The following is a 23681-nucleotide window of genomic DNA, read 5'->3' on the forward strand; positions in this document are numbered from 1 at the left end:
CAGAATGCACGTACAGATGCGGACAGCACACTGTGTGCTGTCCACATCTTTTGCAGCCCCATTGAAATAAATGGGTCCACGTCCAGTCTGCAAAAAAATGTGGATGCAGGCAAATTACAGCTGTGTGCATTGGCCCTACTGATCATTAACTGTATACCAGTTTTCTCGAGGTGTAATGCAGGCACCATCCTCCAGAATAGTGGAGCCCAACAATCCATGGGCACTCCTGAACTTCATCAAAGTAATGCACGGGCTTTGTAGACAAATGCCACCAATTGTGGTCCTAAATCAGACACACTGAATGTTTTTCCATTTCCGCTAGGTGGATTTTATGGTTGGGTTAGGGGGGGGTGGTGCACCTACAGGATAGCAAGGTCTGATTTTGGGCTGCGATCCTTATTGACAGTTAACAGTCCTAATTATAAGGACTTTCGACTAGTAAGATCTAGATCAGGGTGTGTACAGCGGAAGCCTTCCTCATAAGCCTCTCAGTCAGTGGGGAGTTTGGTTTCAAAACGTCTCTTTCGATTACAAGGCTTCTGCAAAAAAAAAAAAGGAGAAAGCAGTTATGAGAAAAAAAGAAATTTACATTTAGAGGGAATCAAGGCCTTTTACGTCACATATTGTTAAAAGGGTTGTTTAGGAATAGGACACAACACTACACCTGGTGCTTCACCCCATTCACTTCAATAGAGCTGCAATACCAAACACATCCTGTGGACAATGGTGGCACTGACACGGATTTGGTAATTTCAGACTGCACAGGGCCCCCCACCCCAACTGGCAATCAGAAGCTAAGGATTATAATGTCTGCACTCACAGGGGATAGGTGATGACTTGGTACAACTGTACCTACTGGTTAACTACATGAAGGAACAGATTGTCAGATCCGTGTACCTGGCTAAATTGTTATGAGCTTTTGTGTTACTGTTCATCGCAGCACGAATAAGTACTTGGTTGAAGACATCTCTCTGGAAAACAGATCACTTAATGGTAAAAAAATTTCCACGATGGCAGTCTTTGCAAATGGCGCTCTCACCCTAAAACAAGTCATGCAGCACAATAAATTAATTCGTACAGGAGCTTACGGCATACAGTTGTATTACTGACTTCAATGTATTACCTGTATGTGGCAGGCTCCTTCTATAGGTGGCTGAAGGCAAGCAAAATATACCGTTTTTTTCACTTTATAAGACACAAAGGTGGGAGGGAAATGTCAATGCATCTTAAAAAGCGAATAATAGTGAGCGCTTCTATTATGGAAGAGCTCAATAGAATGCATTAGGAGCGGGGAGTGAAGCACTGCTATTGCTGTACTTGCCCTCCCTGGTCTTCCTTCTTGGGGCACGCTGAACTGTCCTGATCAAGTACAGCATCAGGATGTGGTACATGCACTATGACCCGACGCTGCACGTAGTCAGGTGATAGTGCAGCCTAGGCTGAGGACAAGGGAGCGCGAATGCTGGAGAGGAGCGGTGGAGGTAAGTGAAGTTATTTATTTTATCTCTGAGCTGAGGTCTGATCCGAGTTCCTGATATGGGGGTCTTCTTATTTGGGGATCTGATGAAAAATATTTTGTCTTCTTTTCCTCCTCCTAAAACCTGGGGTGCATCTTATCATTAGGTGCGTCTTATAAAGCGAAAAATACGGTAATATTATGTTTGTGCTGCAAATTTGGAGCTCGGTATCATAAAGAACTTAATCAGCACAGACTTTTGCAGGTACATTTTAAAAGTTAAATAACCATTATAGATGTCTGTTTCTCATTGGTCTGTTAAATGTTTACCTGGGCATTACTTCCTCCTATATCGAGTATCTTGTACCGAATGGGGTACATCAGCTCCACCACCTTGTCATAGTTACCACTGTCAAACTCTACAAGGGCCTGGCTAAGTGGGAGGCCAAGTTCTTTGATCATGGACTGCTGGTAGTTTTCACCTGGAGATCTGAATATATAAAAAATAATTCATGAGATAAGTCTACGATCAGACATTTATCATGTCCGTAGTTATGAGTTAGCGGTCTTCTCAAAAGGTCTTCCTCAAATGTGCAAAAAAAACCCTTGCTCTATGAATCACCACATACATTGCTGGCCCCGGAAATAGGGACTGACCAGATACAAAAAGATACATCCCTTTCTTTGACCACCATGTTCCTTACTTAGAAAGTTCCTTCAAACTTTGGAGGAGTTGAGTTGTCATCTCGTGATCTTTGGAGCCCAAGGAAGACATTAAGAAGTGAAGGTCGTTGAATATCAGGATGTGATCATTGGTGTGTTTCTTGGTGACTTGGACAAGTTTGTCCCATCGTTTTCCAACATCCACTCCTAGAAAGGGCACAGGAAGGATGGGAATTATCCATCTTGCATCTGGAGTTCACACATAGGTATTTAATAGCATTTTTGTTCACTAGTGTTTTTAGTAGCGTTTTTTGTTGATTTTTTTTTAAAAGGAAAAATACCAGCTACAGATTTTTACTGTAGCTGGATTTCTATGGCAAATATGACCACAGAAGATACCAGTTTTCTGGAAGGGGTTCCTATTGGTAGGACCCCACCAATCCAGTCAGTCCGTTGAGTGAAATTCTGTTTGATTCTACCATAAATAGTAGAAAATAAGTTGTCCAGGATTACAAAACTATGGCACCTTTCTTCCAGAAACAGTGCCACAACTGTCCGCAGCCCTATTCACGTAAGACGGCCAGTCCCCTCACCTGACAAGTCAGTTTTAGTAACTACGTGCATTCCCCATGTAATAACAATTCTGGATCATCTATTCTTATCACTCTGTGTTGCGCCATTCCTTTATTATTCCTGCTAGAAGTTTACAAATAAATTGCCAGCAGTCTGCAGTAAGACTATTTTCACACTTGCGGCAGTGTGATCCGGAACTGCCCGCCGGATCTGCCGATCTGGATGTGATTGAATTTTTTTGAGACACATCCGGATGCGGATCCGTCTCACAAATGCATTGCAAGAACGGATCCGTCTCTCCGCTTGTCATGCGGACAGACGGATCAGTCTTGTATCTTTTTTCACATGCGCAGACCGGAAGGACGAATCTGGCATTAATACATTCCTATGGAGAAAAATGCTGGCAAGTCTTCAGTCAAAATAACTGAACTAAAGACATCCTGAACGGATTGCTCTCCATTCAGAATGCATGGGAATATGCCTGATCAGTTCTTTTCCAGTATAGAGCCCCTGTGATGGAACTCAGTGCAGGAAAAGAAAAACGCTAGTGTGAAAGTACCCTAAAGGTACTACTGAGTGTTACAAGTAGCGGGTGTGTCTGATTCTGTCCAATCAGTGCTGCTGGTGTGAGGGACACCACCCACCTGTACCTTTACTGCAACCTGCTGAAAAATTATTCATAAACTTCTAGCAGGAATAATAAAGGAATGGCACAACGTAGATTCATAAGACCAGATGCTCCAGAATTGAAGTAGTTACTACAACAGACATGTCCGGAGGGCTGACAAGTACTCTTCAAAAGGAGCTGAGCCACAATACGAGACAACCCATGGACAGGTGTGATGCTGTTTCTGGAAGAAAGCCGCCTTGTTTTTATAATCCTGTATTACCTGCTTAAAGGGGTATTCCCCTCTTATAAGTGATGGCATACTGCTAGGATATACCATGATCTGTGGAGGTCCAACCTTCACTTGAATGGTGCCATGCTGCAGTCCCCTGCTTATTGTGTGGCAAGGGCATCGCTATGCAGAGAAAAACTGAAGGGAAGGAAGCCCTAAATCAGCACTGCAGACCTGCATGCTCAGGGTAGTTGGTGGTCCCAAAAGTCAGACCCACTGATCATAACTTTATGGCATATCCTAGTGATATGCCATCACTTAAAAAGGGCAAGTTAAAGATCCTTTATAGTCTGTAAAGAGTATTCTCGTACCTGCTCCCGTCTAGAGTGCAGTACTAAGGAGGCAAAGGAGTGAAATATTCACATTAGTCTGCCAAGGCAATCACTTATGTCTTGAAATGTGAAAATTTTAACCCGTAAAGTGGTCAGAGTAGTCGTCTGTTCCCTTCCCCCACTCATCTATGCAGCTCAGGTAAAGTGCAGCTCTCGGTTGGCGGTGACAAAGAGCACAGAGAAAGCTCTTCCCACTGTAAAAGCCTGTCCTCTATCCTGAGAAGGCACGCTTTTGCCATGAGGCGAAATGAGAATCTCGCCTCAGGCAGCATCTTGTGCTGGCTTTGAAGGGACGGCATCGGCACGGCCTGTGGCCGATGCCCCCCTTGCCAGTGGCACTGTAATTTTCCTTTTATAAAGGGAATACTAGTGAGCACTTCCATAATGGAATTGCTCACTAGTATGCAGGAGGCAGGGGAGTGAAGCACTGCGAGCACTGTACTTACCCTTCGCCCTGCTCGCTCTTCTCAGGTCCTGCGCTGCTGTGTCCTGGATGCCTGCAGCATCAAGACGTACAGAGTGCTCCATGACCTGATGCTGCAGAAGGTAAGGTGACTGCAGTGCGGGCCCTGAGAAGAGAACCTGGGAGACCGCCGGACGTGAAGAGTGGTGGCGGAGCAGGAGAGGTAAATTTATTAAATTTTTAAGGCTGATCTGAGATCTGATATGGGTGATTTGAGGTCTAATAGGGGTCTGAGGCCTGATATGGGGGCCTGGAGGTCTGGTCTGATATGGGGGTCTGGAAGTCTAATAGTGTTCTGATATAGGGGTCTGGAGGTCTAATGGGGGTCTTATATGGGAGTCTGGAGGTCTGGTCTCATATGGAGGTTTGGAAGTCTAATGGGGTCTGATATGGGAGTCTGCGAGGTTCGATACATGGGAGGGGGGGGGGGTTTGAGATGGGGGTCTGATCTGAGGTCTGACATAGAGGTCTAAAGGTCTGGTCTCAGGTTTTATATGGGGGTCGGATCTGAAAGGTAAGGGGGTATTTTTTGTACTGGTGCACTATCTGTAATACTACCAGTATTTTCAGGGGAACTGTTTCTGCAGTATAGTATTGGGGAGCGCAGTGGGCACAGTATTGGGGGTGGCAGGATTGGGTGTTCAGAAGTGTGGGAGGATGATGGAAAAGTAGGAAACAGATGTCTGTTTGTCAAACCCTGCAGAGAGAAGAGAGGACTGAAAGAAATCATCATGGTGGTCTGGTCTGAAAGGAGAAGATGAGGAAAGAGAATATCTACATCAGAGGAGACATCACTGGATGTAAGATGCATGTGATGCTGTACGACCCCGTGTGTTCTGTAGTACTGTATGTAATGTTTTCCAAGTATATCTTTAAAGGGAATGTCTTTTTTTTTGTACAAGCACTGCCTTCTTTGCTCTGCAAATGCTGCAGTGAGCAGGTGAACAGAGCAGAGAAAACAGCTCTCATAGTGATGCCTTCTCGTCAAACAGCTGATTAAAGGGGGTGCCAGGTGTCGGACCTCCGCTGATCTGGAGGGAATGGGTTAGGTTGAGAATTTGGCATGTGGTCGGCTCAGGCAGCATAAAAGCTAGAATCGGAGCTGATCCTGGGGCATAATAGGAGTGATATTCACAATGAATGAAGATGTGTAATCAGCTATTCTGATCTAAAATTATTTCATAGGAAAGCACCGCACCTTCCATCTGAAGCCGATGGAGCAGAGATGAATTGTCTACGATATCCAGAATGCTTCCACTTGAAAAACATATGGGTGCAATCTGTGGGTGAGGATACAGATTAGGAGATTTGCACAGCATGATACCTCAAGCAAAGATTCAGCTTCCTGTCCCAGCCCGGGGGAGCTCCCTATCCTGGGACCTACCTTTTAGTTTCCCTCCTAACTACACCCCCCTGGGTGGATCTATAGAACTGTACAAACATTTGGTAGCCCCCTCTAGTGGTCAGGGCAGTGCCATTCCAAGCTGGCCATACATATAAGATTAACGTCAAAATCTGCCATTCCGGCCGACAACAAGCATTCGCGATTGCCGATGGCAGACTCTTGTCTGCCACAAATGCAATCCGCCATGCTGGAAAATTTGGCCGAAATTCATCGGCCGAAACGGCATGCTCGGCTGAATTCACGTGCCATTGTGCTCAAGCACCAAGGAGTCTGTTTTTAAAAAATAAATAAATGACTCCCTGGTCGGGCAATGTATGGTTGGTGGGATCCTTTGTACGAACGATCTCATGGATGACTGATGCAGCTGATCATTATCTCAAATGTATGGCCATCTTTACTACAGAAGACGACTGTTAACATGGTCACCTACTACTTTATGAAACTGTTGTGCCAATGTCGATATTTGGGCCTATAGGCACCAGACAGTGATCATTTGTTGAGAGGGTTCCCTGGAGAAAAGGGGGATGTCTTAGAGAGAAAACCCCTTTAAATTATTTGCAGTGCAGAGACGCCAGGTACTTACATATTTATCGTAAAGCGTCATGGCAGCTTCATATTCCCCCTAGAGACAGTTAAGAAATTGCATTAAATCTTGATATAGATTGTTCCCTGTACAATGACTACTAATTTGACAGTGCTGGATTATTCTAAAATATACCCGTAATCTTTACAGGTGGATGCACTCTTAAGTTCTCTGTTGTTATCAGTTATGTTAGGCAGACTGCCAGGAATGTTACAGGTAAGTGCCCACCCTCCCCACCCCAACCGCTACCATTGCACCCCCTATTCAGTGACTCAAAATAAAAATGGGTGTGGATTGATTTAGGCGAGTGTGTCCAAATATGAGTGCAAACAATACTGCCATATACAATATATTAGCTACATATAGGTGAAAGGTTGAATGGTACCATGGTGGTCTAAGGTAATGATGGACTGATATCTAATATCTCTGAGGTCTAGGGTAGTCCATATTTCTGGTGGTTTAGGATGGTGAAGGGGTCAAGGTGCACCCGTAACTTAATTTTATTAGGACTAAAATGGTTCAAATGTGTCTGGTGCTCAATTTTACAATATATGTCTGGAGGATCCTTAGAGGTAATTTATACAATTTATGCTGCCTCAGGCCACCACAAGGGGGTGCTAAATACATATGATTTTATATAGATTCCATTAAATTATTAGCTGTATAAAACCGTATGCAGCTTAATGGTGGCTACAGGCTATTTATTTAGCATCCGGACTGGTGGAGTACATAAGGCGTCTCCTTCATGCTACCAATAATATACAAAAATTGTCTAACCTTTTCAATGTAATATAAGGCCCAGTGCCAGTATACATGACAGGCAAGCATGTCACCTCCCTGCAACAAAATATGAGAAAATACATTTTAGGACAAAATCTTAAAAGACATAAATACTGTAGATCACTCCCCCATCACCTTCTCACAAACCTCAGATCTGGTCTGACTGGCTGTAAGGCAACTGACTACAGCATCAGCCCTTCCACCTATAAGGCTAGGCACTATACATGTAGGCCCCAAACCTTAGTAATCTGACCTGAATCTGGCTGTAAGGCAACTGACTACAGCATCAGCCCTTCCACCTATGAGGCTAGGCACTATACATGTAAGCCTCACACCTTGGTAATCTGACCTGAATCTGGCTGTAAGGCAACTGACTACAGCATCAGCCCTTCCACCTATGAGGCTAGGCACTATACATGTAAGCCCCACACCTTGGTAATCTGACCTGAATCTGGCTGTAAGGCAACTGACTACAGCATCAGCCCTTCCAGGCTAGGCACAATAGGCCCCATACCTTAGTGAAGACTTGCCCTATTAGCCATCTACCGCCTGAAAATGGATGGGATCAAGAAGACATTAAGTTCTATGTTGTCTGCAAGATTTGTACAAGACGTCAGGGGCTGCAGACTGACAGCTTTCATGGAGATGATAATGAAGCAGCAAATGATTTTACCTTCCAGTTGTTCTCAGTTTGTTTCATGAAGGACAAGCCTTGCTCTATATCCGCCTTCATCTCATGTACATGAGCAATGGTGTGCACTGACCAACAATCCTTCTGGTCTACAGCCAGAGCCTGGACATGAAAGAGAAAGGAGAGAAATATTATATACAGCGTGTATATTAAAGGGGTTATGCAAGATCTATGATGCCCTTCCATACGCCCGGGACCCTCACAGAGGTTGTACTTACCTTGCTCCCCGACACCCGTGTTGATTCTCATACCGGCACGGCCGCTGCTGCATCGCCCCAAAAACATCCAGTGTTGGGGGGGTAGCCAATAGCAGGCTGTGATGGGAACAAGCCTCCCTAGTGTCACCTGCAATACTAGGGATGCTTGTTCCCGTCGCAGCCTGCTATTGGGTGCCCCCCCACGCTGGATGTTTTTGGGGCGATGCAGCAGCGGCCGTGCCGGTATGAGAATCCGCACGACAGAGAGATGCAGTGGCAGCCGTTCCAGCATCCGAAGTAAAGCAGGGAGTGAGGCAAGTACAATATGTGTGAGGGGTCCAGGCATATGGGGGGGCGGCATTATAGATCTTGGATAACCCTGTTAACCTAGAGCGGATCTATAGAAAGATAATATGGCTAAGCACATGGCGTTATATAATCTTCTAACAGACTAACGTTATATTCAGATTGTGGGGGGATGAGGCTGCACAGGCGCCATTGTTTGTATATAATGGTATATATATGAATGTTATGTACCCTGTACGGTATGAAGAGTACAGAGCAGCACCCTGTAAAGAGGATCTGCCACCTCTCCTGGCACGTCTGCTTCAGTACATAATCATATATCACATGAAATCATTCTGGAGCATCATAGTTTGTATGGCTGAAAAAAAGACATCCGTCCATCCAGTATGGCCTGTTATTCTGCAAGTTGAGGACAAAAAAAAAACACCCTGTGAGGCAGAAGCCAATTTTCCCCACTTTAGAAGGAAAAAAATTCCTTCCCGACTCCAATCAGAATAACTCCCTGGATCAACGACCCCTCTCTAGTAGCTATAGCCTGTAATAATATTACACTCTAGAAATACATCCAGGACCCTCTTGGTCTCTTAGTGAGTTCACCATCACCATTCCTACACCATTCCTGCCCCCCCCCCCCCCCCCCCCCCGTGATTGGACATGTCAATGGGGTGTGTCCCTATAGTGTATAAGAGGAATGGTAGCACTCAGCTGTCCATATATTCATACATTTGTAAAAGGAATAACAGAGGAATGACACAATGCAGAGTTCCTAAAAAAAGGATTCTCTAGAATTTCATGTGGACTAAAAGTGACTGGTAAAACAGACATGTCAGGGAATCTGTCTATTTGGCTAGGAATACCCAGGCAATACGGAGAACTGCAAGACTTGTGCAAAACTGGGTGTACGGGTGTGTTACTCCTGTGCAGATTTCCTATGATACACAATTATGGAATCTAAAGTAAAATGGAAGTCCAAAAACAAAATGGCCAGAAAGTGTCTACACCTGACATCGCCTCCTAAGCTAAAGTGAAGATTTTACCGAAGGGTGAGCGCGTTCTATTTCGGCCTATATAAAGTAAAATGCGTTCTGACCGCTGGGGCCCCACCAATGCTGACAATGGGGGTTTCAGGTCTATGTTCACATTGCATAGGTAGTCAGTCGCCACTGAAACGGCAATCACTAAGCTGTTACTCTGTTTGGCCCTATCAACAGAGTGGGCGCTTGATTTGTTATGTCTATTGGGAAAGGGGTGTGGTTTACACTGCGGCAACACGCGCCCAAAAATGGCCAACCAAAAGGTGGTATAAAGTTAAACTAGACAATCTAAAGGTGCGCCAGATACAGCATCAGCCGCTGTGATAAACCTGGTGGATCTTTAGGCTGTCTGGACAGTATTAGTAAATCTGCCCCACTGTGCTGTAGTGCCGAGCCTGAGGGGCAGAGCATGACACCGAGACTTAAAGCACGCTCAAGATACGCTGCCCCGGAGTAAGCCTTCTGGAGTTATAGGCAAGGTATGAAGAAGGCAATTTACGGTATGGTTTCCTATTTTCTGAGAACTATCTGAAGATGTTCCTGGCACCACCTGAGGTCACCCCATCCATTTTTCCCAATATGGCTCTTCTTTTTTTTGAAAGACAATATAAACACATCAGGGTTGCTTTACCTCGCTGGCCACTTTCAGGGCTTGATCATAGAAGTTTGTTTCAAGAAGTCCAAATGAGTACATGCCTTTAACATAACTACGAGAGAGAGCAGAAACATCCCTTCAATCCAGCATCCGATAGTCCAGAAACTGCAGGCTAATCCGGAATTTTACAATACCAAGAGCAGAAGTCTGAGATTATTTTAGCAATCGAGTATTCTACTGATTATTTGTACGATTAATCTAGTGCTCGAATAAGAAAAACCTTCTTAAAATAATGTATTGCTTAATAAAAACTATATTTTATTTCTTACAGTGGTATAGCAAATAATTGCACACACATAAGGCTCCTTTCACAGCTGCAATATACATTCTGTCAGAAGAGCAGCCAGAATGTACCGTTATCGGGTATAGCTGGATACTGCTGGCTGCTGCAGCCATTGACTGTAATGGGGTCCAGTCTTGTTACAGCATTCAAGCTTTGGACGATACCCAGCATGTACGCCGGAACATGGCCACATGGCCTTGGACCACATTGTAGTCAATGAGCATATAGCTGGTTGTATCCGGCTATACCCAATACGGTATACTCCAGCAGGCTGTTCTCCTGGCCCCCACTCCCCCAGTGCCATCTGCCCCTCCATGCCATGTCCCCCTCCCCCAGTGCCTCCATGCCATCCATTGCCATGTCCCCCTCCCCCAGTGCCTCCATGTCATCCATTGCAATGTCCCCCTCCTCCAGTGCCTCCATGCCATCCACCATGTCCACCACTGCCATCAGATCAGCCCCTCAATGCCATGTCCCCAACCCAGCGCGATCAGCCCTTCTATGCCATCCATGTCCCGTCCCCCACTCCCCCAGCGCCATCAGCCCCTCCATGCCATTGCCATCCATGTCCCCCAGCGCCATTAGCCCCTTCAAATCCCAGATGCCCCCTTCACCCCAGGTACCTTTCCTGGCAGTGCGCTGAAATGGAGTCCGCAGGAGACGGACCGCGTCTTCTTCCCAGCATGCACTGGGAGGGTCCTGATGTCACACACCGCATCAGCCAGCGCGCTGACTATGTGTGCACGCAAGGCCCTGGCCAGTGCAGCACGGTGCAGAGTCGGGAGGCCACGGAGCGGTGAGAGGGAGGCTTCACTTCACTCACGCTCTGTGGTCATGTGACTTAAACGAATCCTCGATGCAGGGAAACTGCATCAAAGATTTTTTTGCCTCGATTACATCGATTAATTGTTTCAGCCCTAAGGGCTCTTTCACACGAGCGGATGCCGTGCGTGGAATCCGCTGCGTGAAAGAGAGGCGAACCCTGTTCTGGCGAGCAGAGATTGATAATGGTCGTGCCTCTCTGATCTTTTTACTACAAAATCACGTTGACAACTTTATCTCACCGTGATTTTGTAGTAAAAAGGTCACAGAGAGGCACGGAGCATTATCAGTCATGTTAATGCTCCGTGTCTCTGCTGTCCAGAGCGCGGCTTGGCTCTCTGTCACGCAGCGGATTACCCGCACGGCATCCGCTCGTGTGAAAGAGCCCCAATAGTGACAGCAGCCAATTTATGTCAACACTCTAGCGCATGAATGCAATGGCAAAATGAGAGAGGGTGCATTCAGCCAGTTGCCTAAGAGGGTTTCCACCCTCCAAAATGTCTGTTACATCAAAGGAAATCACTGTATGTACAAATGGGTCCTCAAGGACATGTTCATTTGAACCCTATTTTCGTACAGAATTGTACCAGGGTATAATAGCCTCTCTGTTAGGGCCCTTTGACATGTGTTAAGGATATGGAGTGAACATATTTGCCTTATTCCATTGTGTAAACGGGGGATGTGCTGCTGACAATATGCAAAATAAATGGGGCATCAACAATCGTAATAACAATCGCTAGTACCCCATGCACTTTACACTGGACCATGTGAAAGGCCCTTTAAACAAGTACCAATCAACTTGTGTATCATTGCCTGGCTCGTTATTGGCTTGGCATTGGCCCATATAACAGGTTCCTTAGGCTGACTTTTTTTCAGCCACCAGTAGGGAAATTTTATAATTATGTATGCAGAGAGCTCCCCCTAGTGATGACTGGAGGAATGCAAAATGTTTTAATTCTATGGCCATGTGAACGGAAACAGAGGACTGTAAATAAGACACTCTAATGGTGTTGTTAATGGACGCACTTTAGGTGTAACTGAATGTAGAGCAGCATCTCAAACCTACAAGAAAATGATACTTAGTAGGTAGGTAAGTATGTGTAATGCTGACATACCTACTTAAAGGAGTACTTGGTGTCCAATATGGAAGAATACGGGAGATTGAATCTCTCATCTGAGTTTGTTGTCCAAGGTAGAAATAGGAATCGTGGGCGAGTTTTATAGCCAGCAAGTCCAAGGGGTGGTCCTGTAAGATCTGGTCCCACATGTCCGCTGCCATTGGAATGTTTCTACATATAAAACAGATAAGATAAGTGTGCCCTGACAGGTCTGTTTTAGTAAAAACCTGCATTCCCCATGAAATAAAAATTCTGAAGTGTGCCGTTCCTCAGTTATTCCTTCTAGAAATGTAAGAGTAAGATGACAACTGGGTGTCACCACTCCCCATGTCAATGGGACATGTCCCTACACTCTTTGACACTACCCAATCAGTGTTGAGAGTTTAGGGGCATACCCTATTAAAAAAGTGAATGATGACACCCAGTTGTCAATTTATAAATTTCTAGGAATATTAGGAGAACTCTTGGGCCGCTCCCCAGGTCTACAGAACAGGTACCTGTCCGCTTGTTTCATTCAGCAGCCAGGTCTCATCTCATCAATAAAAACCATCCCTAAAGCCAGCCATACACTTCAGATAACTATTGGCTGAAGTAGCGTTCAGCTGACCGCTCTTCTCCCGATTTCCCATACACATGCATGCTTAGTTCAGCCGAGCATGCAAGTCTTGTGACTAGGAGAGGGGAGAAAGCTGCTGCCAGACACCAGTCCAGGAACAAAACGAACAGGCATGATGAAATCCACAATGCCAGACCCTTCTCTTCCCCCTCAGCTTCTATCAGTAGAGAGGCCCACCCCCCACCACACAGTAGATATTGGTGGTCGTGGCCTACACATATCTAATTTATGTGGCCAGCTAAAGGCTCCAGCTGAGTATAGGTTTTGGCGATAGGCCCCTTGTCTACTGCACACCCTTCAGCATAAAACATGGATTGCCATTTAAACCCTAAGCTCAGAGGTTACTGCATATGCCCAGGTTTGCCAGGTGCTTGAGCCCAGACTGACGAGATTCATTTTAAGGTTGTGATACCCTTTGGCAAAAGTCTCGAGTGCGGTAACGTGCATCTTTTCCCTTTCGGTCAGGGGCTGAGTCTTGGCCAAATCTGACATAACTTTCAAGTCCTTCTCAAATTCCTGATCAATTATTGGTGAACGACCGGTGCCGATCAGCTCCAGACCATTAGAAATCACATGTCCCATCACTAAAGGAGAAGAAGAATGATCGTTACAATCACCGTGAGGTCACCCAGCTTTCCCAGGATCCCTGAACATCAGGAACCCTCCTCTTCACATATATCACTGCGTAACTAGGAAGATTTGCCTTGTAGGAGTCTAGAAAAGCTTTGTGACAACCCTGTGAAATCGGAAATGGTGGCTATATTGGTTGTCACCCAGCTTTCCCAGAAACAGAAGAGCTGAAGAGAATTAAACCAAGAGCAGGGTCTTGAAAGTGGCATTACCATGACCCATGCATAATCTTATTATATCATGAAAAGTTCTGTCCCTTTCTAATATACATCATTAGAATCTCTGCTTGCTGTCAGTGAATGGTGGAGACTCTTGTTTACATTCAGAGGCAGAAAACCTCTTAAGACCTAATACTGCCAGTCTAGATAATCCTGTTTGAGCTAAACAGCCCCAGACTGATACATTTTAGGGTCAGTTCACACTGTGGTTGCATTATACATCACAGGTATGCGTTGGGGGAGGATTTCCCTTCTGTAGTGTATACCCCCAACTTATGCCACTGCAATACAGGGATATGCTGTCCACGGGCCCCCATGTTAAATAACAGTATAGCGTTCGGCACTTGTCTATTCCAGCTCCATAGACTGCACTATTCCGTACACCTAAAAAAAAAGGTACAGAGACTTATAGTGGCCCAAAGACGGCCAAAGGGGCACACTTTTCACCTCTTATGGGTGAATAGTGCCTATAGTGCAAACACACTGTGAATTTAACCATACCTGCACTGACACACTGTAACAAACTATCAGGACAGGAAAGAGGTTTGTGCTTCTGATGTGTTTGGCTCACACAGGATTGTGTAGACTGGGCGCTATTGTAGGAAACTGTCAATTGTGGAATGTGATGGGGCTGTACACATTTGTAGCCTCTGCATGTAAATAAGAATATTCCCTTTCACTGACAGCAAGCAGATATCTTAAAAATGGTGAAACACTAAGGCTGTCATTTATCAAACTGGTGTAAAGTAGAACTGGCTCAGGTGCCCATAGCGACCAATCAGATTCCACCTTTCATTTTCCAAAGGTGCTATCCAAAATGAAAGATGGAATCTGATTGGTTGCTATGGGTAAAGTAGAACTACTTTACACCAGTTTGATAAGTGACCCCCTAAGTCCTCTAGAAAGATATACCTTTTCCCCGATACAATGATTAAACGGTTATTACCATCAGAATCAGTGGGGTCCTAGCGGATGGACCCCCACTGATGACAAAATGATGACACAAGCTGTTTTTGCACCAATGCCAATTATTACTGGTATATTGTTTTCTCCATTTGCATCAGAATTCTGCTAGTCGCCCTTGGAAACAGACAGCAGTTTAGCTCCGCCCTGCTGTCAGACGTGTGATCTAGCAGCTGAGGTCTAACCGTGTAGCTGTCATCTGAACTCCCACAATGCACCACTCTCTGATATCAGGAAACCAGTAGAATTCGGACTTGTTTTAGACATAAATGGTGCATGAAAGGTAATTGGTGAAGTCATTTAACATTTCATGTCGGATTTTGGAAACACAGTTAAAAGTGAAGTATTCCTTTAAATGAAAACATGTTGGATATTATAGGCATACCAAAATTTGGATCGGCTGCTCTAATTTTCTTCAGACATCCTTCAATTCCTCCCATTGTTTTGTCATTTGTCCATGTAACATACTAGAAGTAAAATATTAAAATATGGGAGTTACGGAGATATTTCTCTAGTGCAGGTTAGAAAATGAGACAAGCGTAAATTAACCCCAAAGCATCTGTCGTTCTCTGTTAGGCCTCTTTCACACGGGCGAGATTTCCACGCGTGAACGCATTTCACCCGCACTGAATCCGGACCCATTCATTTCTATGGGGCTGTGCACATGAGCAGTGATTTTCACGCATCACTTGTGCGTTGCGTGAAAATAGCAGCATGCTCCACTTTCTGCGTTTTTCACGTAACGCAGGCCCCATAGAAATTAATGGGGCTGCGTGAAAATCGCAAGCATCCGCAAGCAAGTGCGGATGCGGTGCGATTTTTACACACGGTTGCTAGGAGACAATCGGGATGGGGACCCAATCATTATTATTTTCCCTTATAACACTTGTGGTGATGTCACTGCGCTCATCACATGGTCCATCACATGATCCAGCAACATGGTTATGGATCGTGTGATAGACCATGTGATGAGCGCAGTGACGTCACCACAGGTCCTTTTCCTCACAGATGAAGACAGAAGAGATGCTGGCTGCGCGAACAAGTGGATTAAGGTAAGTTAAATTATTATTTTATTTTTTTAACCCCTCCAGCGCCATTGTACTATGCATTCTGTATTCAGAATACTATTATTTTCCCTTATAACCATGTTATAAGGGAAAATAATACAATCTACACAACCTTGAACCCAAACCTGAACTTCTGTGAAGAAGTTCGGGTCTGGGTACCACATTCAGTTTTTTATCACGCGCGTGCAAAACACATTGCACCCGTGCGATAAAAACTGAACAACGGAACGCAATCGCAGTCAAAACTGACTGCAATTGGGTACCTACTCACGCGGGTTTGCTGCATTGCACCAGGGACGCCTCCGGAGCCAAAACGTGACGCCCGTGTGAAAGAGGCCTTAGGCTACTTTCACACTTGTGTTTTTGCTTAATCCAGCAGGGATCATCAAAAAGGCTTCAGTTTTTGATAATACAACCATCTGCATCCGTTCTGAATGGATCGGGCTGTATTATCTTTAAAATAGCCAAGATGGATCCGTCTCCAAAACTATTGTAAGTCAATGGGGACGGATCAGTTTTCTATTGTGTCTGAGAAAAGGGGATCTGGCACCATTGACTTGCATTGTGGGTCAGCTGGATCTGTTTTGCTCTGCATTCCATGCCGGATAGAAAAACGCAGCTTGCAGCGTTATTCTGTCTGGTATGGGAACGCAACCAAACGGAACGAAATGCATTTTGGAGCATTCCGTTCCATTCAGATCAGTTTTGTACCCATTGACAATGAATGGGGACAAAACGGAAGTGCTTTTCTCAGTTATTGAGATCCTCTGCCAGATCTCAATACCGGGCAAAAAAAACGCAGATGTGAAAGTAGCCTTATCAGTCTTTTGCATTGAAATGAACACCTGCCTCCTGTACTACCCATTTAGAACATTTATAGCCTTTATGCTCTTTAGGGGGTGATACCAATGCAGTTTATTGATCCTTGCAATCAGCTAATCCAGTCTGAATGTGGTGTTCTTCTATGAGATGATGGCACCCATCATCACTCTTAATTTTTTTGATTAATATGCACTTATATAGCACTGCTAGATTCCCTGCAGATGTTGTCCTTGGTCAGATTTGAACCTAGGATCCCAGTGCTGCAAGGCAGTGTTAACCCCTGAGTCACCGTGCTGCCTCCAGCCAATCATATTATATCTTATAATGTTCAGTGCCTGCATGGGGTTGCTTTTTGTCAATAAGGTGTACTGCCCCTTTAATTGTCAGCTTATGTTCAGCCTCTGGGAAAATGGTCCTGTATATCCACGGGGCTCTGCTGGAGGGCAAGTAACGGCCGCCCTAGAGGCGTTTGCAGAGGAATTTTGGCAGTACAACACCCATCACCTGACAGGCTTGTGACACCCAGATTGTGATTGTACTGGGCTGAGCGTTCAAATATAGAATTATAAAATATAATGTACCGGGGGTGAACTCCGGCTTCACAGGGTGATATTAGCATTCTCAGCATGCACCATGGCTTTAGGAAATCTTATGTAAAAATATAAGCTGATGCCATTAAAGGTTTTCTCCATCCAAATTTATATAAAATGGAATAATATGGCATTAAAGAGGTTGTCCAGAATCACCTTAGTTTTTACTTGGCCCCCTAGCATATTTGACCTAATACAAGAACCATACTTACTGGGTCCTACTCCCTCCTTTGCCCTGGCTGCGATCAGCGATCTTAGGGTGCCAGGCTTCTTTACTTCTGGCTGGGCTGTGGAGGAGGTCACAAGTGCTGCTGCAGCCAATGACTGGCCTCCGTGGCGATAGGTCCCCAAGAGGCTGGTGAACCGTGCCACTTGGGGACATGTCACTGCTGAGGCCAGTTACTGCCTGCAGCGGTGCACATGAACACAGTCAGTAAGCAGGACCAGAGCAGTGGGGACCAGGTGTGTAGGATTCTTAGTCAAACATGCTAAGGGGTCTCCTGGAAAATCCCTTTAAAATGTTACCGTGCTGCAACAGTATGCTTCATTGCTGAAAGTTCAGTGCCAATTTAGCACTGACATAAGGGCCTGAGGCATATGCAAAAAAGCATAGCTATACAGTGACCTGCAAAGGTCACACCCAGGTCCTGGTGCCTGAATGAGCCCGGTGGTCCCTCTGCCATATCAAAGACACCAGTACCACAAATAGCACGTAGCAGGTTGGGGGTCCGTTACTGAGTTTTCATTCGGGCCTAGGAAGTAGGCGCTTCATGTTATGCCTATGAAGTTGAGACAGACTGGTTGCTAGGGACCTGCTGCCTGACAACGCCATATAAAATGGTAGACAGCATATCCCTAAAAACTGACATGACTGAAAGCCAAGTAAGGTTCAGTACAACTACTGGCCGCGAGGCTAAGAATTGTCTATGCTGCAGGGCAATAGGGGTCTTGGGGTCTGTCCCTTTCTACCCATAATGACTGCCAGTGGATGTCACATCTCCATGTTGCTAAATTGTCAGTGCCATCTACAGCCACGTGACAGGATGTAACTATGGATACAACGCCGCATCAGCATAAAAAACTCTTTAAAGGGAACCTGTCGCCAGGATTTTGTGTATAGAGCTGGGGACATGGGTTGCTAGATGGCCGATAGCACATCCGCAATACCCAGTCCCCATAGCTCTCTGTGCTTTTATTGTATACATATGCAAATTAACCTGAGATGAGTCCTGTACGTGAGATGAGTCAGGGACAGGACTCCTCTCAGGTTAATTTGCATATGTATCAAATCATTTTTTTTACACAATAAAAGCACCCAGAGCTATGGGGACTGGGTATTGCGGATGTGCTAGCTGCCATCTAGCAACCCATGCCCTCAGCTCTATACACAAAATCCCGGTGACAGGTTCCCTTTAACCACCTCAGCCCCCCTAGCTGAAACCCCCTTAATGACCAGGCCACTTTTTACAATTCTGCACTACACTACTTTCACCGTTTATTGCTCGGTCATACAACTTACCACCCAAATAAATTTTACCTCCTTTTCTTCTCACTAATAGAGCTTTCATTTGGTGGTATTTCATTGCTGCTGACATTTTTACTTTTTTTTTTTATATATTAATCGAAATTGACCGAAATTTTTCACTTTCTGTTGTAAATTTTTCAATTAAAACTACATTTCTATATACATTTTTCTCTAAATTTATTGTTCTACATGTCTTTGATAAAAATAAAAAAAAATTCAATAAGTGTATATTTATTGGTTTGGGTTAAAGTTATAGCGTTTACAAACTATGGTACAAAAATTAGAATTTCCGCATTTTTAAGCAGCTCTGACTTTCTGAGCACCTGTCATGTTTCCTGAGGTTCTACAATGCCCAGACAGTAGAAACACCCCACAAATAACCCCATTTCGGAAAGTAGACACCCTAAGGTATTCGCTGATGGGCATAGTGAGTTCATGGAAGTTTTTTTTTTTGTCACAAGTTAGCAGAAAATGTTTTTTGTTTTTTTCTTACAAAGTCACATATTCCACTTGTGACCAATTTTTTTTTTTACATGAACTCACCATACCCCTCACGGAATACATTGGGGTGTCTTCTTTCCAAAATGGGGTCACTTGTGGGGTATTTATACTGCCCAGGCATTTTAGGGGCCCTAAAGCGTGAGAAGTAGTTTGGAATCCAAATGCGTAAAAAATGCCCTGTGAAATCCTACAGGTGCTCTTTAGAATTTGGGCCCCTTTGCGCACCTAGGCTGCAAAAAAGCAGTCACACATGTAGTATCGCCGTAGTCAGAAGAAGTAGGGCAATGTATTTTGGGGTGTATTTTTACAAATACCCATGCTGGGTGAGAGAAATATCTCTGTAAAAGTCAACTTTTCCCATTTTTTTATACAAAGTTGTCATTTTAGAGAGATATTTATCTCACCCAGCATAGGTATATGTAAAAATACACCCCAGAAACATTGCCCTACTTCTCCTGAGTACGGCGATACCACATGTGTGACACTTTTTTGCAGCCTAGGTGCGCAAAGGGGCCCAAATTCCAATAAGCATCTTTTAGGAGGGCATTTTTAGGCATTTGGATTCTCACGCTTTAGGGCCCCTAAAATGCCAGAGCAGTATAAATACCCCACATGTGACCCCATTTTGGAAAGACACCCCAAGGTATTCCGTGAGGGGCATGGCGAGTTCATAGAAGTTTTTTTTTTGTTTTTTTGGCACAAGTTAGCGGAAAAATGTATTTCTTTTGTTTTTTTCTCACAAAGTCTCCCTTTCCGCTAACTTGGGACAAAAAGTTCAATCTTTCATGGACTCAATATGCCCCTCAGCGAATACCTTGGGGTGTCTACTTTCCAAAATGGGGTCATTTGTGGGGTGTGTTTACTGTTCTGTCATGTTGGGCAGGGCTAAATTGTGAGCAACCCTGTAAAGCCTAAAGGTACTCGTTGGACTTTCGGCCCCTTTACGCACGTAGGCTACAAAAAAGTGTCACACATGTGGTATCGCCGTACTCAGGAGAAGTAGGGCAATGTGTTTTGGGGTGTATTTTTACATATACCCATGCTGGGTGAGAGAAATATCTCTGTCAAATGACAACTTTGTATAAAACAAAAAATTGTAAAAGTTGTCTTTTAGAGAGATATTTCTCTCACCCAGCATGGGTATATGTAAAAAGACACCCCAAAACACATTGCGCTACTTCTCCTGAGTACGGCGATACCACATGTGTGACACTTACTTTTTTGCAGACTAGGTGCGCAAAGGGGCCCAAATTCCAATGAATACCTTTTAGAAAGGCATTTTTAGGCATTTGGATTCCAGACTTCTCACGCTTTAGGGCCCCTAAAATGCCAGGGCAGTATAAATACCCCACAAGTGACCCCATTTTGGAAAGAACACACCCCAAGGTATTCCGTGAGGGGCATGGCGAGTTCCTAGAATTTTATTTTTTTTTGGCACAAGTTAGTGGAAAATGATTTTGTAAGAGAAAAAAAAAAAGACACAACAAACATTTTCCGCTAACTTGTGCCCAAAAAAATTATATTCTAGGAACTCGCCATGCCCCTGATGGAATACCTTGGGGTGTCTTCTTTCCAAAATGGGGTCACTCGTGGGGTATTTATACTGCCCTGGCGTTTTAGGGGCCCTAAAGCGTGAGAAGAAGTCTGGAAGATAAATGTCTAAAAGTTTTTACGTATTTGGATTCCGTGAGGGGTATGATGAGTTCATGTGAGATTTTATTTTTTGTCACAAGTTAGTGGAATATGAGACTTTGTAAGAAAAAAAAAATATATATAATCATTTCCACTAACTTGTGGCAAAAAAAATATAATCTTCTATGAACTCGCCATGCCCCTCAAAAGTGATCTTTATAGCGCCGCAGCGATTTTACGGTGTTTTTGCAGTGATCAGAAAAAAAAAAAATAATTCTGACACTACGGTGGGGCGGATTGAACGCAAGTGTGCGCACAAGATCAGGCCTGATCGGGCGAACACTGCGTTTTTTGTAGAGCCTATAGAACATGTCCTATTCTTGTCCGCAATTGCGGACAAGAAAAGGCATTTTCTATATACAGGTCCTTCTCAAAAAATTTGCATATTGTGATAAAGTTTATTATTTTCTGTAATGTACTGATAAACATTAGACTTTCATATATTTTAGATTCATTACACACCAACTGAAGTAGTTCAAGCCTTTTATTGTTTTAATATTGATGATTTTGGCATACAGCTCATGAAAACCCAAATTTCCTATCTCAAAATATTAGCATATTTCATCCGACCAATAAAAGAAAAGTGTTTTTAATACAAAAAAAGTCAACCTTCAAATAATTATGTTCAGTTATGCACTCAATACTTGGTCGGGAATCCTTTTGCAGAAATGACTGCGGCGTGGCATGGAGGCAATCAGCCTGTGGCACTGCTGAGGTGTTATGGAGGCCCAGGATGCTTCGATAGCGGCCTTAAGCTCATCCAGAGTGTTGGGTCTTGCGTCTCTCAACTTTCTCTTCCCAATATCCCACAGATTCTCTATGGGGTTCAGGTCAGGAGTGTTGGCAGGCCAATTGAGCACAGTAGTACCATGGTCAGTAAACCATTTACCAGTGGTTTTGGCACTGTGAACAGGTGCCAGGTCGTGCTGAAAAATGAAATCTTCATCTCCATAAAGCTTTTCAGCAGATGGAAGCATGAAGTGCTCCAAAATCTCCTGATAGCTAGCTGCATTGACCCTGCCCTTGATAAAACACAGTGGACCAACACCAGCAGCTGACATGGCACCCCAGACCATCACTGACTGTGGGTACTTGACACTGGACTTCAGGCATTTTGGCATTTCCCTCTCCCCAGTCTTCCTCCAGACTCTGGCACCTTGATTTCCGAATGACATGCAACAGTCCAGTGCTGCTTCTCTGTAGCCCAGGTCAGGCGCTTCTGCCGCTGTTTCTGGTTCAAAAGTGGCTTGACCTGGGGAATGCGGCACCTGTAGCCCATTTCCTGCACACGCCTGTACACGGTGGCTCTGGATGTTTCTACTCCAGACTCAGTCCACTGCTTCCGCAGGTCCCCCAAGGTCTGGAATCGGTCCTTCTCCACAATCTTCCTCAGGGTCCGGTCACCTCTTCTCTTTGTGCAGCGTTTTCTGCCACACTTTTTCCTTCCCACAGACTTCCCACTGAGGTGCCTTGATACAGCACTCTGGGAACAGCCTATTCGTTCAGAAATTTCTTTCTGTGTCTTACCCTCTTGCTTAAGGGTGTCAATGATGGCCTTCTGGACAGCAGTCAGGTCGGCAGTCTTACCCATGATTGCGGTTTGGAGTAATGAACCAGGCTGGGAGTTTTTAAAAGCCTCAGGAATCTTTTGCAGGTGTTTAGAGTTAATTAGTTGATTCAGATGATTAGGTTAATAGCTCGTTTAGAGAACCTTTTCATGATATGCTAATTTTTTTAGATAGGAATTTGGGGTTTTTATGAGCTGTATGCCAAAATCATCAATATTAAAACAATAAAAGGCTTGAACTACTTCAGTTGGTGTGTAATGAATCTAAAATATATGAAAGTCTAATATTTATCAGTACATTACAGAAAATAATGAACTTTATCACAATATGCTAATTTTTTTAGAAGGACCTGTAGTTCTGGCAATGTGCGGATCCGCAAAATGCGGAAAGCACATTGCCGGTGTCCGTGTTTTGCAGATCCGCAAAACACATACGGACGTCTGAATGGAGCCTTACAGGGAGTGATCAATGACAGGGGGGTGATCAGGGGTTAATAAGTGACAGGGGGGGTGTAGTGTAGTGTAGTGCTACTTATTACAGAGCTGCCTATGTCCTCTGGTGGTCGATCCAAGCAAAAGGGACCACCAGAGGACCAGGTAGCAGGTATATCAGACGCTGTTAACAAAACAGCGTCTGATATACCTTTCAAGGGTTTAAAAAAAAATTAAAAATCGCATCTACAGCCTGCCAGCAAATGATCGCCGCTGGCAGGCGATAGATGAACTCGTTTACCTCCGGTTCCTGTGAACGCGCGCTCTCGCGAGATGACGCGCCCAGGAGGAACAACAGGGCCACTGTCAGGACGCAATCCTGCGTGCGGTGGTCCTGAGAAGGTTAATGCGAGTTTCATAACTGATAGCTGATGCAGAGATGCACCACCATCAGGGACATTGGCCCCAAGAGTGACATGGGATGAAGGCCTTGTGCCCCAGGGATATTTCCTTTGAGAAGTATCCGGATCATGTGGCTGTATGTAGACAAATTCCCTATAGTTATTAACAAAGGATAAATGACATGTTGAGAAAATGGATTAAAGTATAGATAAAGCACAACAAAAAACCCAAACCTATGTGAAATGCAGGACAGTACTGCATTATTCACTCCCACCATACCTCAGGATAAATTGAGGTTGCTATAGTAGCAGTGGCACCCGGGCACTGATGTCTGGAGCGATCCCAAGGTCCCTCTACCACTTGAGTCACCCAGATTTTGTATACAGCACTGGGACA

The 23681-nt window shown here is 44.6% G+C and overlaps 1 protein-coding gene across 1 annotated transcript in view; it reads right to left on the minus strand.

The window, feature by feature from the left end:
* TTC38 (tetratricopeptide repeat domain 38) overlaps positions 1–23681 on the minus strand; it is a 26657-nt gene continuing 2976 nt past the window's right edge. The window contains exons 3-14 of the mRNA XM_044281081.1: positions 15073–15154; positions 13289–13460; positions 12258–12431; positions 10014–10089; positions 7828–7947; positions 7152–7211; positions 6375–6413; positions 5585–5666; positions 2161–2326; positions 1787–1946; positions 898–971; positions 1–539 (exon numbers count right to left, since the gene is read on the minus strand). Coding sequence (XP_044137016.1) covers positions 446–539; positions 898–971; positions 1787–1946; positions 2161–2326; positions 5585–5666; positions 6375–6413; positions 7152–7211; positions 7828–7947; positions 10014–10089; positions 12258–12431; positions 13289–13460; positions 15073–15154 — 1299 coding nt within the window. The 3' untranslated portion in view covers positions 1–445. The remainder of the gene's footprint in view (positions 540–897; positions 972–1786; positions 1947–2160; positions 2327–5584; positions 5667–6374; positions 6414–7151; positions 7212–7827; positions 7948–10013; positions 10090–12257; positions 12432–13288; positions 13461–15072; positions 15155–23681) is intronic.

This window comes from Bufo gargarizans, chromosome 2, assembly GCF_014858855.1.
Source record: "Bufo gargarizans isolate SCDJY-AF-19 chromosome 2, ASM1485885v1, whole genome shotgun sequence".
In the NCBI taxonomy this organism is placed as follows: Eukaryota; Metazoa; Chordata; class Amphibia; order Anura; family Bufonidae; genus Bufo; species Bufo gargarizans.